The sequence below is a fragment of the Schistocerca piceifrons genome, chromosome 1 (assembly GCF_021461385.2).
Source record: "Schistocerca piceifrons isolate TAMUIC-IGC-003096 chromosome 1, iqSchPice1.1, whole genome shotgun sequence".
Lineage (NCBI taxonomy): Eukaryota > Metazoa > Arthropoda > Insecta > Orthoptera > Acrididae > Schistocerca > Schistocerca piceifrons.
The window spans coordinates 324,747,244-324,765,119 of record NC_060138.1 but is presented as its reverse complement, the minus strand read 5'-3'; the positions used below and the strand labels follow the sequence as shown (position 1 = coordinate 324,765,119).

General features: G+C 38.9%; 1 protein-coding gene across 2 annotated transcripts in view; it reads right to left on the bottom strand.

Annotated features, from left to right (window-relative positions):
- LOC124786491 (cholinesterase) overlaps positions 1-17,876 on the bottom strand; it is a 185,625-nt gene that overhangs the window by 26,438 nt on the left and 141,311 nt on the right. For both annotated transcript variants that reach the window (XM_047254267.1, XM_047254268.1), the window contains exons 9-11: positions 16,737-16,923; positions 15,130-15,235; positions 2,899-3,094 (exon numbers count right to left, since the gene is read on the bottom strand). In XM_047254267.1, coding sequence (XP_047110223.1) covers positions 2,899-3,094; positions 15,130-15,235; positions 16,737-16,923 — 489 coding nt within the window. The remainder of the gene's footprint in view (positions 1-2,898; positions 3,095-15,129; positions 15,236-16,736; positions 16,924-17,876) is intronic.

Here is a 17,876-nt window from a genome sequence, read left to right as displayed (position 1 = left end):
AAGTCTTTCAGTGGGGATGGTCACAGCGGTAGGAGCCATAGGGTAGGAAGATGGATGCAGAAGGAGCATAGGGTCTGACAAGGATATTGTGGAGATTGGGATGGCAATGAAAAGGTATTCTAGATATGGTGGGCAAAATCTCAGACAGGATGGATCTCATTTCAGGGCATGATTTCTCAGAAGTCATGGCCTTGTCAAAGTAGCTGATTAATACACTCAAGACCAGGATAATACTGGGTGATAAATGATGTGCTCTGAAGTATTTTTTGGAGGGATCAGCAGTACCAGGATTGGATGTGATGGCCTGGGGAAATTTGTTTTTGAACTGGGCTGTTGGGATAATTACGTCCAGTGAAGGCTTAAGTGAGAGTGGTGGTGTATTGCTGTAAAGAGTCTGCATCCAAACAAATGTGTTTGCCTTGAATGCCAATGCTGTTTGGGAGGGAATGTTTGACATGGAAAGGATGGCAATTGTCAAAATGTAAGTATTGTTGTTTTTTAGTAGGTTTGATGTAGATGAAGGTGTGTAGCTGGCCTTTTATGAGGATGAGATCAACATCTTCAGGTACTTCAGGTATTGCTGATTCCTCCAAAAACAACTTCAGAGCACAGCACATGTGTACCCATTATTATGCTGGTCTTGAACGTATTAATCAGCTACTTAGACAAGGCCATGACTTCCTAAAATCATGCCCTGAAATGAGATCCAACCTGTCTTGAGATTTTGCCCACCAAACCTAGAATAGCTTTTCGTCATCCTCCCAATCTCCACAATATTCTTTTCAGATCCTGTGCTCCTTCTGCACCCAGTGACTATACCCATTGAAAGAATTGCCCTATGCGCACTCTTACCACTATCTGATTCAGCCCTGTAACTGGCAAAACATATACTATCAAAGGGAGAGCCACCTGTGAAACAACACGTTATATACCAGCTGTTATGTAAACACTGTTTGGCCTTATACATGGGCAAAACACATTATCCTGTTGTATAGCATGCTGTACAACATGACATGACCTCGGTGCCTGTTTCACCATGCGTGCCCTCCACCCACCTGGCCTTAATTTATGTTAATTCCTTCTATCTCAGCATTTCTTCACAGTAACTACTCCTTTCTTCACTCTGTTTTAGTTTTCTACATCTTTCATTTTCTGACTTGTCTATTTTTCACCATCTGTTCTCCCACCTCTGTTACATACAATGCACTTAGCTTTTCACACTTATTAACACGTCCACGATGTTTTAGGAATAATCTCTGTCTTGCATGTACTCTGTCTTCTACCTTTAAGCTCTCAGGTTTCCAAATCTCATCCGGCGCAATCATCTTTCCTCTTCGTCCTGTCTGGTAAGTCTCCACTGACCTGGGGTTCTGGTCCTTCAACCCACTTCCTTCCCCTTCAACTGTTCTGTCAGAAGAAGGAGCCACTGGCTCCAAAAGCTTGTAAAAGTTAAACCCTTTTGTGTGTTTGTTCCCCTGCCATTGCTGATTTTTTATCTATCCATTTATATATAAATTCTCTTGGAATTATTGACTCACAAGAAAATATAAATACATTTGTCCATATTCTGTTCTGCATTGGTGTCATATGTGCCAATGAAAAATAAACATGTAATTTTGCTGTTATCAATGCATACATATAATAAAATTGATGAAGAAACAGGTAATTTGAAGAAGCAAGAGATGATTATATTCTATAATTCAACAAAGAGTGGAGTGGATGTGGTTGATGAGATGTGTTCATAATACAATGCTGCAAGGAAAACAAGACGTTGTCCATTGCACATGTTTCATGCCACTTTGAATATTGCTGGTATAAATGCGTTTGTAGTATACAAAGCAAACACAGGATCGGATATTTCAAGAAGGTTATTTCTCAAGCAACTGGGTCCGGAACTGATAGAACCACACATAGCACAGAGAGCTAACCAGAAGAATCTCCCAAGCTGGCAGCATGGCTATCTAGGATTGGCAGCATGGCTATCTAGGATTACCATTGAGAGGGAAGTTGTTCCAGAAGGCAAACAATGTCGCCGTTTTCAATGCAAAAACAATAAAACAAAATATTTTTGTAAGATACATGAAAATGGCTATGCCTGTCTCATTTTGTAATACTGTGTGAAGATTGTGCAGAAAATACAGATCAATAACATAGTATATTGTAACAAGTGATAATCATTTTTTTTATTATAGTGTACTACGCACTAGAATACGTTTGTGATATTGTGCGTGACACTCCTAAATTCATAACTTGTACAGAACGAACTTCCAAAAATCCAAAAAACAGGTTTCAAATGTTCAAGAACATTTTTAAATACTGAAAAATCCGACTTTCAGGTTTTTGGAGGAATACAATTTTACTGTTGAAGAAATGTATGGTAAATTAAATACTAACAAACAGTAAAAGAAGTATTTTTGGTACTCCTAATGAAAATTTATGTCCTACTAATTCTGGAATGTAAATGACACTTTAAAAGAAACTGTGTACCAGACTAGCACTCAATTTTAATCTGCCAGGAAGTTTAAAAGCAGTGTCTGCTCCACTGCAGAGTGAATTATTCATTCTGGAGACTAATCCATTGTTTATAATGTTGTTATCCTCATAATATTTGCTGACACTCTTAACACAGTATCATTCTGAAAAGTTATCACAGTAGGTTTAGCAAATGGTAATTGCTTGCATATCACTCCATTAGTCAGACTAAATAAATAAATAAAAATCCTTGTTCTATCAGCACAAATGCTGACCCGTTTTCTGCATAAAAGCGGTTGGCTCTCGAGTAAACTTTTACAGATTTATCACACTTTTCTTGTGTTTCAATGCTGAACAGACTGATAATAGATTTAACATGCATTTTAATAATAATAATAATAATAATAAACAAGCAAAAACAATCACCTCTGTGTATGGTGGATATGTTGGAAGTAAGCGACCAATGACTGTTGGTAAATAATTAGTCCAGAATGCGGCCTCAGTCTGTCGATAATTGAGCATGATTGTTGAGTTGTATGTCGTATTGAGGTTGAGATACTTCAACTGGCCACTACGAGCCATGTCAAAGTGCAGGCCCAGGATCTGTGTATGTGTTGGGTTCCTGTAAAATAAACCAGAAAACACAAAATTATTTGCAGCTACAATAGAAATATTCTATCTTTAAGAAAACCTGCCCATCCAACCAGAACAATAAATAAAAGACAGATTCAAATTTAAGTCAAAATTGTCACTCCCAGGTCTCCTCACACATGAAAGAAATGTACAAATTATTCTAAGTGACAATAAAACTACTGTCAACTGGTGATATAAACATGATGCATCAGTTGTGACTAGTTCAGTCAACAGATATTACTACCTACTACTGCTCTGTCACTTAAAAGTAGACATGTTGAGTTGTCAAGAGACATATAAACAAGACTGAAAACTTTGTGGCTTTCAGATGAATCCCTTTTTGAGCTAGAGCACACACATGCACTTGTATGCATGAAGTATTGCTGGGGAAGGGTGGCTGATGGCTGTGACAGCTGTGAGGAAGGGACAACAGGTGCACATGCGAGTTCGTACAGAGCATGACGATGATGCTTTGCAGAGCATAGCAGTAATGGTTTGAAGGAATGGACTGGGAAGGGTGATAGAACAGAGGAAGAGGAGGTTGTGATGAAGAGGTCCTATACCAGGATGGTAGTGTGTGTGTGTGGGGGGGGGGGGGGGCAGGGTGTTAGTGGACATTGAGGCCAGGAGGATTACAAGAACAAAGAATGTGTTGCAAGGACAACTATCATCTGTGTTGTTCCGAGAATCTGAGGTTGGAGGGAAGGCTCCAGATGGTATGGATTGTGAAGCAGCCACTGAAATAGAGCATGCTGTGCTATTGTGAAGCAGTCATTGAAATCAATCATGTTATGCTGGGAGCTACTGAATCATATGCTTTGTCAGAGCTTATAGGCTTGCCCGCAAACGAGGAACATTCTACCAACAATCCCCCCCCCCCCCCCCCCCCTTACTAAATTGGTATTCTGCCAGTCATCAGTCATCTTTATGCCACATCCACTCCCAACTGCTTACCATGCACGCCATAACCTTGTGGAAGACTGATGTGTCCAATACACCCTCCTAGCATGTCCTACTCCAGTCCCCTCACAGACTTACCCTACCCCATCAGAGACAGGGCCATGTATGAAAGTAGTCTTTTCATATACTAGCTCTGCTGCAATTTCTGCTCAGCATTTTAAATGGGTGTGTCCACTCATCAGCTGTGAAAAGAGTCAAGTGATACATTAACAGGTGAAAGCAACCACTGCTGACTACCTCTTTAAAGTATACTAAGAACAAATTATGACTGGTGTCAATATACACAAACTGATAATTGTACTAGTTACTTCTATATTATTTGATATATATGAAAGTAATAAAAAAATGACTGCTCCTCCTCCTTCACTACTCAGTTGCTGTTTTCCATGTAATACTTTCAATAAAGCATTTATGTAATTTTGCATGGACTACTATCAGCTCTCTATTTATTGACAGTCAGAATATATCTAATACAAATATTAACATTACACAAAATTTACATTCTTGATTCCAAGTATTCTGATAAAGTGTAGAAATGTCTGATGATATACACTTTTTGTGTTTGTTTTTAAATATTTGTTTCTAAACATTAAGGGATTTCTGATTTTCTCCCTGAAGTTCACTGGAAACTTGTTGCAGACTTCTGCATTGGAGTATAAAACTCCATTCTGAGCCCTAAAGAGATACAGATGGACTGTATGAAATCCTTTTATAATTTCTAGTGTTGTGGTTCTGAATCTGTAAATTTATCCTAAATGTTATTAACCACAAGTACCATCAAGGAGTATGATTATCATGTAAATACAAAAACTGCTAGGTCCCTGAAGAAGCTTCTGCAAGGTGTTTGTTTATCAATTTTACACAATATTCTTATTGCATACTCCTGTTGAATAAATACTTAGCTGCAATGCGCCAGAAGATTATGCCATAGGACAGAACTGAGTGAAAGCATGCAAAGGATGCCAGCAATCCTGTCTGCAGGTCAACACAGTGACAGATATCTCTGAGTACAAAGCAGTCAGAATTGAGCCTTTTTATTTATTTATTTTTAAATCTTATTCATATGCTAGTACTAACTACCACCTCAATTTATTATTCACCCAGATGCCCAAGAACTTCACAATGGAGCCTCATACAGTGTATGTCCACTGATATCTATTTTAGGTACTTTTAGGTCAACTTCATTTGTCTGGAACTGCATAAAACGAGATTTTGTAAGATTAAGTGTTAAAGCTGTTCCATTGTTCTTCTGGCTGTGTCTGGTATGCATGTGTTTGGTTCCTTTATCAAATGTTCTTTGTCATCAGCAAAAATTAGTTTTTGAAGAGTCCTCCAATGTCCCAGATCATTTATGTGGACCAAGAAAAGGATAGGTTCTAACAATGAGCCTTATGGCACACCATATTTATTTAACAAAGAAATATGACAAACAGCCATGCAAACTGAGAAGTTATTTTATTTTGTTTTCACTACCAGTTTTGGCAAAATTGCCATTTTCAGGCCCCATCTGCACCATTCAATAATTATTGATATTGGCATACTGGGGCCATCTGTTTCTGGACATTGCGAATTCTCAAGTGCTTCCTTCGAAGACTTAACTGCAAACTGCACGATGATAAAATTAGGGAGATCTGAGGTCACATGGAGGTTTACCAGCAATCTTCCCATGAACTGCACATGATGAGAAGGGGGAAGTGACAGTGGTACACAAAGCACCTATGGCTTGTGGAGTTCAGGTGTAGCTGTAGACTGGTCTAATCTGCCACTAGTTAAATGTCACACTTTTTGCTAATGAGTATAACTTAGCAATCTGGTTTAAATATTGAGGTTTTTGACCATCTAACAGTAAAATTGTGTTTTTATAAATGTGGAGAAATTGAAAACTATGTGCTGCAGTGTACTGTGTATCTTTTAATGAATGTCAGTCAAATGCATTAATAGTAAGAGAGTAATTTGAAACAACAGATTATGAGACAACCAAAGGCAAACTGGCAGTTTCAGTAAGTTACAAGCTGTTGTTAAAAGAGTATTCTCAGAAAGATACATTGCTTTCCAGGTAGAGAAGCCTTTACAGAAGCCGAACTGAGCTGTTATTAAAACAGTATTCTCAGAAAGATGATTCAGTGTTCTGCTGTAAAGTATATTATTGAAAGTTCTTGAGAACATGGGAAGAAGGAAAATCAGTCTGTAATTATAGGTCTGTTTCTTACCTCCACTTGAAGTTAATACTGCATATTTCAGTCTTCCGGGGAATACACCGTGACTCATCACATAGTATTAAGTATAAATCAAGGATAGCACTACCAGATGAGCACAAGACTTTAGTATTAATGGCCGAGATACCATCATAGTCAAAAGAGTTTCTATTTTTAATGACATGATAACTTTTGTGATATGTGCAACAGATGAGTTGGGAAAACTGATGTCTGGTAATGGGTATGTCTAATCTGCCTATGTATGTTTATGGGCTCTGTTTTTGAGACCATTTTTTGTGCTCTTGTTTTCAGTTACTGTTAAAAGGCATTCATTGAATTAAGTAGGCAATAATTTGAATTTCACATGATTTGTCTTGATGTTATTGTCATCTGGGAGTTCAGTATCATTTGCCTAGACAAGTTTATTCATTTCATGCCTAATAATGCTGAAAACTGACCTTGCCTTATTCTTGGAATTTCGAATTTTTTGTGCAAAGTACATGGTTTTTGCCTTTTAAATAACATGCTGCAGAATTTTGCAATTGTGCCTTAGTGCATTTTTAAATTTTGATTAGAGCTAGTCCTTTGCATTAAATAAAACTCTCTCTTCCTCGTACAAGTTATTCTGATACAGCTTCCATTGTAAACATCCCTGATCCCATGTATAAACAAACTGGATTTTTAATGTTGTAAGAATAATTTTAGGGAAGAACTACATTTATCATCTACTGTGTGTCCTTGATAAACTTCTTGCAATTATTTACCTTGTAAATGCTCTCTAAATAGTTTAATTGAGTCAGCATTTACAAGCCTATGAAATTTTACTTTCTCCTTCTCAGTTAAACCTTATTTAAGGAATGCTTTATTGCTTTCATTTGATCATCATGGTATGATAAACAAACTATTTATTATGAAGCTCCATCTATTTCATTGAAGACAGTTGGATTTAGAAATAAATTATCAATCGCTGTTGCACTGTATCCTCTATTTGTTTGGAATATTACTGTGATGGCTAGAACAAAGCTGTACATCAATAAGTCTAGGTGCCCTCAAACAGAAAGCTTTATCAAAATATCCAAGTAAAATCACTTCCCAGTTACTTCTACTAAAACTTGCTGGTGCCTCTGCTCATTGCTTAATGAAATTTAAAACAGTTCCCATTGGGAGGGCCTATAAACTGTCAGATTAGCTGTGCAACACAGTACTCACTGAGATCTACGGCCTGAGACTTTACCCCACTTTTATGTGTAAGTAGTTACTCCTCCTTTCCTCATATAATACGTCCAGTAATGTGATAATAACTTGTATCCATACAGGTGCCGGTGAACAGTTTCTGGGACTTCCAGTTGATGTTCAATTATGTGCAGTACATCTGTATAAATACCTTTACATTTATCAGTTTCCAGTATTGTTATGCGAAGTGCCTTATGTTTTGATGGAGAAGTACAAATTGTAGTATGATTGTTACCCTTTGTACCATACAACCTGACATGTTTTGTTTCTCCAATGATTGTTGCAGCAATGTGTGTGTGTGTGTGTGTGTGTGTGTGATACACAATGTACTCATTTAAGACAATTACGAGGTACACATTTGTGTATGAAATACACCTAGTCTAAAAAAGTGCAGTAAAAAAATAAACATAAAAATACAGTTATATCCAGATCAGAGAGCCAAGCAACTGTTGCTGGAGAAGCAGGTTGCAGCTCCATGATACCACCTGGTATTGATCTGCTGGAGCACTCATAAGGGATGTGGTCTGTGGTATGATTCGGTGCTCCACAGCTGCTCTCTGATGAGCTTTCCATGCCCCATTTGAACAACATGCCTCGACATCTATCAGTGCCTACTCTAAACTGGTTCAGGTGGCTTCATTTTTGATGGGGTACTTCCATTCCCGGAGTTCTCTCTGCTGCTTGTGAAATAATGTCCAAGTTCCTAATTTCTTTATTGTCGGCAACATGCTCAGTCCATTTGGCAACAATGGCACAGTTGTCCTACAAATCGTGTCTCTCCAGATAGGGCAACAAAACCTAAGATGATTTGGTAGAGGAAAGTGAAAAGTTTTCTGGATGGGGTGACAAATTTTCCTGGCTGGTTACTTTTAACCACTTCTTTTGAGCTATTCTGCAGAGCTGAGGAGGTGCGATATTGGCTAGGATCTGAAGCCACACAATGGGAGTGCATTTCAGTGTGCCTGTTATGAACCTCACTGCTTCATTTAGCTGGACATCAACTTTGTTGGTGTGATGGCTCCTATACCACACTGAAGTGCAGTACTACAGCAGACTAGGTTAGAGCCAGTGCAGCACTTCTCAAAGTGTTCCCATTTGTTCCCCATGAGGTTCCAGCTAGTTTGCTGAAAGATGTTGTTCCTAGACTTTATTTTCTGTACAGTTTTTGTCAGATGTTGCTTATACGTCAATAATTAATCCAGAGTGACTCCTAGGTATGTGGGGTAGGTGTTGTGCCATACTTTTTCTTCGCCAAAGTAAATGACAAGTTTTTTGTGAGCTAACTTGTTGTTACCATAGAAAGAACTTACTTCTGAGTTATGAGGATTAAGTTTGAGGCACCATTTTGAGTAGTATTTGGGGAAATTCTGTTGTACAATAATCTCTGTAGAAGTTTATGGCACTTGCATAGCAATGCAATGGGCCAATAACTTGATGGACTATCTGCTGGCTTTCCTGGTTTGAGAAGAGCAAGGATTTTGGGTTTCCTAAAATCATTAGAGATGCCACCACTCTTGACGATCTTGTTGTAGAAATTGAGCAGCCACTGTTTGGCTTACGCACCTAGGGTTTTCAAGAACTCAAGGAACACACCATCCAGGTCAGGTGTCTTTCTCACTTTCATTTGTGTCTTCCATTGAGAATGCCCATGATCATTGGGAATCACATGGGAGTGAATGAGCTGTTAGAGTTACTACCTTTTCATTTCCCTGGTAAATATCCTGTTCGAGGACAAAGATTTTGAAATTTCCTGTTGGCGATCAGCAATTTTGTTGGGGTTTATGTGATCTGTCTTCTCCGGTGGGGGAGCAACAGTGCCCAAATGCCTGAGGAGGCTCCACTCCTTCCTACTGGGGCATGTAAAGTTTATTTCTTCTGTAGTCTCTTCTCATCTCTGTTCCCTGGTGGAATTTAATAATTCTGTCATTTGGTTTCCAATCAGTGGATCTCCAGTTTCTTCATATCTGTTTAGTAATACTTCCGTATCCAACCTGATATTAATCCTTATGAAAACCCCATGGCATACACGTCTTGGATGCCTCTTTCAGGATGGCTACAAATGTCTTACAGGTTCCTACAGTAGGAGACACATTTTGAGTATTCAATTCGACCTCTTTATGGAACATGTTCAAGCTGCCACTGTGTATATAGTTATTTTGCAGTTGTGCCTTTTGGAAACATTTACCCTAGAAAAACCTAGTGAAAATATTGGAATTATAGGGGTTGGACTGTGTATTGGTACTACTGAATGGGTCTGGGAATTAGTCATGCAAGTAACATCTCACTGGAAGCTTTCAGATTTAGATCATACCATGTTTGGTGGGACCACTTGAGGGCAACATATCAATCACATTACTGTGTGATCTCTCCTCAGTCTGTTGGAAAACTCTTGAAGCTATGCACTTACATGTTCAATGGATCACTTCATACACTGCTTGTCATTTCATTCAAAGAGTGGAAAACTCCCAGCAGTGATGTCATTCTCAGTTGCATAATTAAGGTTATGGTTCAAATTTGTTTTCCGCACCCCAGAATAACCATTACATTATCTTCTTTACCAAAATGTTTTCCTAGAAAACCTACCTCATAGGTGACACTACTGAGCCTTGCACCTGGCTTAAAAATACTGTTACACAGGAACAATAACAATTATGTATACAATAGATTGCTATTCACCTCATAGAGGAGACGTTAAGACACAGACAGGCACAGCACAGAGACTGCTAAACGTGTGAGTTCTCAGCCGAAAGGCCTTCTTCTATAGTGGTTCACACACACACACACACACACACACACACACACACACACACACACACACACACACACACACCTTCCCACAAGCATAACTCACACACACATGACCACTATGTCTGCCCAATGAGAACAGTGAATAGTGAGTAGCAATCTACCCCGGATTTTCCACAGTTACACAAGAACCTCATTTATCTGAACTAGGTGGGATCAGATGTAATCCATATTATCAAAAATCTAGATAATGTGGAAATATTCTACTAAATACGAAAATTCTAATATCTACTACAATATACAAAGTTTTGATTTTGGTGCTAACATGAAACAGTTTTTTGGCACATAAACTCTATAGTTACTACAATGCACTCACATTTATTTACTGAAATTTATGCGTAAGTTTCTTTTGATTCAAACTTGTGTGGCATTTGAGAGCAGCATGATCACTTAGATTTTTCACTAACATCAGTTCAACTGGAATTATTTCCAGCTGGCATGCTAGGTAAACAACTAGTTTTTACAGCTGTGCTATTGCCTCCACATGAGACATTTTTTCCCCCGAAGTGCCACTTTTGTTCTCCAGTTGACCAACAACGTTGTCCTCTGCAGGATGACAGGTGGCAATGCATATTTTGTCATTGGCCATCACACCGTAACCAGTATCACTGTCATTCTGCAACCAGGCATCTATATCACTACTGGCTACATCTGAACAACCAGGAATGTTTGCTGACAATTCAGAAACTTCAAAGGTGTTGAAAACTTCACAAACTTCAGCAAGGGAATCATGAATAGCAGGCCATAATGTTTTTCCATGACTTCAGACTTGACAGCTCAGTAACTCGATACAAGAAGATGCAACCATAAAATTTACGTCTTTGAGTAGAGAAATCACACCTACATCTCCCTCTTCTTCAGTTAATTTACCCAGTACATGTTTTCTGTATACATGTTTGATGTTTTGCAGCCACTGTATCCCCCAAAAACTTTTACCCGTAACTGAAAGCTTTCCATCCTTCTGCCAAGCCTTGGCTTGCTGTTTAAGTTGGGACTGGACCGGATATCGTAACACCATGCTCTCTTTTCTCTCTGAACCAAATGAATAATGCTTCATCTGGTTTTAACTTCTTACTTTCTTTATTGTACCACAGTTCTGCAATTGATCTTTAATCATCATTTTGAAGCAGGAATCTTCAAGTTCTTTTCAGTTCTCCTTCCAGTCTGGCAAGTTGATGTCCGTGCACCACAATCTGAAGCCATGTTCTTTAGCAGTTCCCATTTGTCTGTTTTGTGTAGTGCTTTCAACCTTTTGTCCACTGAAACAACAGCTTACTTTGTCTTTGAAGCCATTTCACTCATGCACACTGAAAACATGGGAGCAAAAGAACAATAATAGTACAGCTTTTTAACACTGTAAGGAACATACCCATGCTGACTGTAGTAATGACATGCAGTGCCTATGACGTAACAACTGTACCAACAACCAACTGTGTGTGTGTGTGTGTGTGTGTGTGTGTGTGTGTGTGTGTAATGAAAAGGATAGTTGCTACTCACCACATAGTGGAGATGATCCGTCACAGAAAGGCACAATGAAACGACTGTTAGGAGGTTAGCTTTTGGCCAACAAGGCCTTTGTCAAAATTAGGCAAAACATGCACACACACACACACACACACACACACACAAAACACATACACTCATGCAAATGCAACTCACACACACATGACCACAGTCTCTGGCAGCTGGGGCAGAGGGGGAGAGATAGCAGGGTAAGGATGGGGGTTGGTTAAGTGCTGCAGGGAGTGTGCAGGGACGAGGTGGAGAGCAGGGCATCTATGTGCAGTTGGGAGGTAAGACACAGGGTGCTGGAGAGAAGTAAAAAGACTGTGTGCATTGGTGGAATGAGGACTGTATAGCACTGGAATGGAAACAGAGAAGAGGCTAGACTGGTAACGAAGGTTGAGGCTAGGAGGGTTAGGGGAACATAGGTTATATTGGAGGGAGCATTCCCACCTGTGCAATTCAGAAAAGCTGGTGTTGCTGGGAAGGATCCAGATGGCACAGGATCTACAGAAGTCATTGAAATGAAGGGCATCATGTTGGGTCATGTGCTCAGCAACAGGCAGTCCTGTTGTTTCTTGGCCACAGTTTGTTGGTTGCCATTCATGTGGACAGAGAGCTTGTTGGCTGCCAGGCCCACGTAGAATGCAGCACAGTGGTTGCTATTTAGTTTGTAGATCATGTGACTGGTGTCACAGGTAAACCTGCCTTTGATGCATAGGTGATGCTTGTGACTGGACAGGAGTAGGTGGTCGTAGAAGGATATATGGTCTTGCATCTAGTTCTATTACAGGACATGGGCCATGAGTCAAGGGGTTGTGAGGAGTGGCTGAATTGGGATGGACAAGGATGTTGTGTAGGTTTGGTGGGCAGTAGAATACCACTGTGGGAGGACATTCCTTATTCCACAGCATGACAAGATGTACATGAAACCCTGGAGCATAATGATTCAGTTGCTTCAGTCCTGGGTTGTACTGAGTCAGAAGGGGAATGCTCCTCTGCAGATAGACAGTGGGACTTCGTTAGGTGGTGTGTGGCTGGAGAGATAAAGCATGGGAGATCTGTTTCTGTACAAGATTGGGTGGGTAATTATAGTCTGTGAAGGTCTCAGTGAGACCCTTGGTATATTTCAAGAAAGAACACTTGTCACTACAGACGTGACAACCATGGGTGGGTAGGCTGTATGGAAGGAACTTCTTGGTATGGAATGGGTGGCAGCTGTCAAAGTGGAGATATTGCTGGTGGTTGTTAGGTTTGATATTAACGGACGTACTTGCGTAGCCATCTTTGAAGTGGAGCTCAACATCAAGGAAGGTGGCTTGTGGGATTGAGAGGACCAGGTGAAGTGAATGGGGGAGAAGGTGTTGGGTTCTGGAAGAATTTGGATAGGGTGTCCTTACCCTCAATCCAGATCACGAAGATGTCATTGATGAATCTGGATCAAGTGAAGGTTCTGGGTGGTTATGAAGGATTCCTCTAGATGGCCCATGAACAGGTTGGCATAAGATGGTGCCATGTGGGTGCCCATTGCCATACCAGGGACTTGTTTGCAGGTGACACCTTCAAAGGAGAAGTTATTGTGGGTGAGGAAACAGATGGTCATGGTGACTAGGTAGGAGGTAATTGATTTGGAATCTGTCAGGTGTTGGGATAGGCAGTGTTCAATAATGGTAAGGCCATGGGCATTTGGGGTGTTAGGTCAATAGTGATGAGCAGGGCACCATGTGGTAAAGGAACAAAAACTTTCTATTTGCCTTTCTGCGAACCAGCATCTCCGCTATATGGTGAGTAGCAACTATCTTTTTCATTACATTGTTACATTCCATCCTGGATTTTCCATTTTATACACACACACACACACACACACACACACACATGGTATGGTATGACATATATACAGTTGTTATGTTGTTAGCACTGCAAGTAGCATAGAGATCATCACTCCCTTGGTTTCAGAGGAGATTACGGTTTAACGTCCCGTCGACAACTAGGTCATTAGAGACGGAGCACAAGCTCGGATTAGGGAAGGATGGGGAAGGAAATCAGCCATGCCCTTTCAAAGGAACCATCCCGGCACTTGCCTGGAGTGATCTAGGGAAATCACGGAAAACCTAAATCAGGATGGCCGGACGCGGGATTGAACCGTCGTCCTCCCGAATGCGAGTCCAGTGTTCTAACCACTGCGCCGCCTCGCTCGGTCTTGCTTCCAGGTACCATTACTAAATTCAGCATGGGTCTTCTCCTTACAGTTCTAAGAAACTGTACCATTATTGTTATTTTGCTCCTGTGTTTTTAGTGTGTATGAGTGAAATGGCTTCAAAGAGAAAGTGAGTGAGCGAGTGAGTGTGTATGTGTGTGTGTGTGTGTGCGCGCATGTGTGTGTGTGTGTGTGTGTGTGTGTGTAAACCAGAATATATATAGCTAAACCACAAATCTGGATTAATGAGGGCCAAATAAATGAGGTTCTTGTGTACCTGGTCTTCAGTACCCAGGCAGTTCTGTACTAATCCAAGTTCCCACAACTACTTCCAGCACAGCTTCTTGGTTATCAACCTCCTTGCTACTTCTAACATTACATTGAACTTTTTCCCCTGTATTTTCAGTGTTCGTGAACTCGTGTTGTCTGCACACTTTTGTCTACATCTCCAGAGCTGTGAAGCCATTGGGAGCTACTAAAGGTAGCAGTCTTACAGTATTTTTGAACCCCTTACCTGATCTGGAAGATATTAACCAGTCATATACCATGTTCTTAACTTTACTGCTGCTAAATGCAGTTCTAATTTTGCCTATACTAGTGGCATATTAGATTTGAGTTTCAAGATTGACTTACTCCAGAATCATGGTGTGATGAACACAACTACTATAGCACCAAAGGCTACCCACATCCATCTAAGCTGATTGCTTTACAGCAGCCAACATGAAAAACCATAGGTTGTCTTCACATTGTTGACCATTTCAACTACTTTGCAGTAATATCCACAATTGTCTATTATGATGATTTATTTACCTATAAAAATTAATTAGCAGTAGCTGATCAACAAAAAATCCCTGTTACACATTTTTCATGGTTTTATTTAATACAAAAATGTTTGACATGAAAAATGTCTGACATGATGCTGGAATAATTTATAGAAGAAACATGTGCATATGATGTACTAATGTTTTAGAATTAGCTAAATGTTATGTTACTAAATATTATTCATGAAATATGCTTCTTGTACATGCTTTAATTACCACTACAGTGGAGAATGAGATCAAGTTAACTTTCTAGTTCTTCAATAAAACACAGACGCAATGGTGATGGAAGATGTTTCATTTGTAAACTCACCCATATCTTGCAAAATTAGTGTAAGCTTTCATGAAGAAATGGCTCATATTTCGATCATTTGGTGTCCACATGGTGCGTTCTAAGCGTGGTTTTCTTGGAAAGAATTCTGAAATGTTCACATGTATTTGTAATTTTTTGAAAATTAAATAGCACTACATAAAATGTTTTAACAGAGATACAGAAATCCATTTTGAAGCAATTTAGCCTTCTCTTGTTTATTTTTTATTTTTATTTTTAAGTAACAAATGTAGGAACTATTATTTTCCTGACTAAATTGGAAATAATTTGTTGTATCCATGATGCAAAAGAGATTAAAACAGGGCTGCTAACAAATGATGAGGCTTACTTAAAAATAAATGTACTGAATTTCAGCAAGCTGACAGTTTAACCTTATTTAATTGTTTTTTTTTGCATGATTTACAACAAAAATTGTAGGAACTATTCCTCACTAACTGCACTATTATTTACACATGAAGAAGAGAGTCAAAATTCACGGTTATCTCTTGCTATTTTTTTGGTCTGGAAAGGATGGTAGCTATCACAGTATAAGTGTTATTGGTGGGCTTAAGATGAAAGAAGTTTTTATTGAACCATCTGAGACAGGCAACATAGTGGCTAGCTGACACAAAGAGGAGATTTTGTTCAATAAATACAAAGTGAAGATATCATTTAGTATGTAGAACATATCATAAAATAAGGATGCACTACACATATTAGAAAATGTAGAGAGGTGCTGATGTTACTTCCTCAGATTCTAAGTGATATGGTCATCACAGATTTGGAGAAAAAAATCTGAAACATATTTACATTCAAGAGGTAATAACATGTCACAAACATGAAAATGTACACACACTGAAGCACACATGAAAACTCTTATCATCTGATTACATGCCATGAATCCACCTTGCACATTTTATTCTATTTCTGTCAATTCTGTATTCTACCACATCAGTGGCAGTGTTGTCCATGAGTAAGTACACTCATCCAATGCCAGTGCATATTAATCAGCACAAATGGTATGCTTGAGTAGATCAGCCATTAAGTTTTCCTTTCTTCTGAGAATTGTACAAATGTGGAATTATGGAAAACTATCATCTTTTAGAATGGCAGTCCTTCTGAATGCAATGTCTACTAGTCCCTGTCCTTCACCTACAGCGCACCATTTTCTGATCTCACTCCTCTCCCTCACCAGCTTCATACATATCCATCACTTCAATTACATTTATAGGTGTGTAGAGTCTCAGTCACAGCATTCCCTTGTACCCCAGTGAGCAACATGCCACTACATGTATCTACTATGATACCCATATTCCATAACTTCTCGTATGTGTGAGTACTTACTGCTCACTGACTTCTTGCATTGTGAGTAGTTGCCTTTGCTCATTCTATTCAGGATTTTCCATTAACATTTCTAAGGAAGTATTGCTTACTACATTAACACATTTTGTCATAATGTTTGTACCTCAAGTGTCCTCTTGACTGATTAAATATGTATTGCTGAGTTAGAATGATGAATAGACCTTATAACTTTTTTAAACAAAGATAGGCATTAGGAAATTTTTCTTTTGGTCAAAATGAACAAAAATTATCACATTTTATGTACTCACCAACATCCATAAAAGGTGCTCCTGTTAGAAAGTAGTGTTCTATATTATGAGGTACTTTTCTCCACTGAGGAAGTTTGAATGCCTCCACTGTTGTGTTTAAAACATAAATATATACGGGTACATTTCTGTCAACAAGTAACTTCACTATTTTATCTGTTGGTGCTCTGTACAGAAAATCAGACATCATCTGGAAGCAAACAATATATTAAATCTTATGTTAACGCATCTGGAAGTCACTGTTTAAAAAATTACTAGCAAAGTAAATTGTGAGAAGCAATATAGACAGGATACATAAATGGAGGTGAAGCAAAATTGTCTTCAATCATATGAAGATAACAACAAGAATTTTGTGTGGTTCAGTGGTCTGGTGCAAGTCTTACAATTGGACATCACTTCAGTGACATACAGATTCCTAACCTGCCCCAGTGTTTCTACTACATAAAGGGGACCTACAATTTAATGTGGAAGCTGAACAATGCATCATTTCTGGCAAAGTAAGAATTCCAAGCTCTGACTGGGATTTGATCCATAACACTTCAGTTGCCAGCTATGCAGTTTACTACTAGATCAACAGACCAACACTACATGAAGAAAAACAACAAACTTAAATCTGAAGAGACATTTCAGTTCACTGAGTCTCCTCAATTGCAATTTTCTTAGAACAAGTAAGCAATTATGCCCTAAGGGCAAATCAGTACCCAAATATATCAGCAATGGATTAACATTATTTGTTGTGACAGATCTTGAGACTTCAAACATTTCTGGACTGGGAGCTTTCTCGGCATTTGTATTTCAAATCTGTTTTACACTGTGCTTTCATGTATATATCTATAAAATCATCTGCATTATCAATGTTCTTTAGAAATAGATCTATTCTATTCTCACTTAAGAAAGAGTTGTATCATGTAGAAGAACAACAAGTCATTTCAGCCATTTCTTGTAGCCAGAAGGCCACTACATTACTCTTTTATTTGTATACCTTATGAGTCATTATGAGTTTGGGTGATTTTAAATCCAGAATCATAAATCATTGCATATTGCACTCTATTTCCTGAACAAGTAATGTTATCATTTGTCAAGTGGACAACACTTCTCTAAAATCAATTTTATTTACATTAAGTGCACTGCCACAGGCGGTAA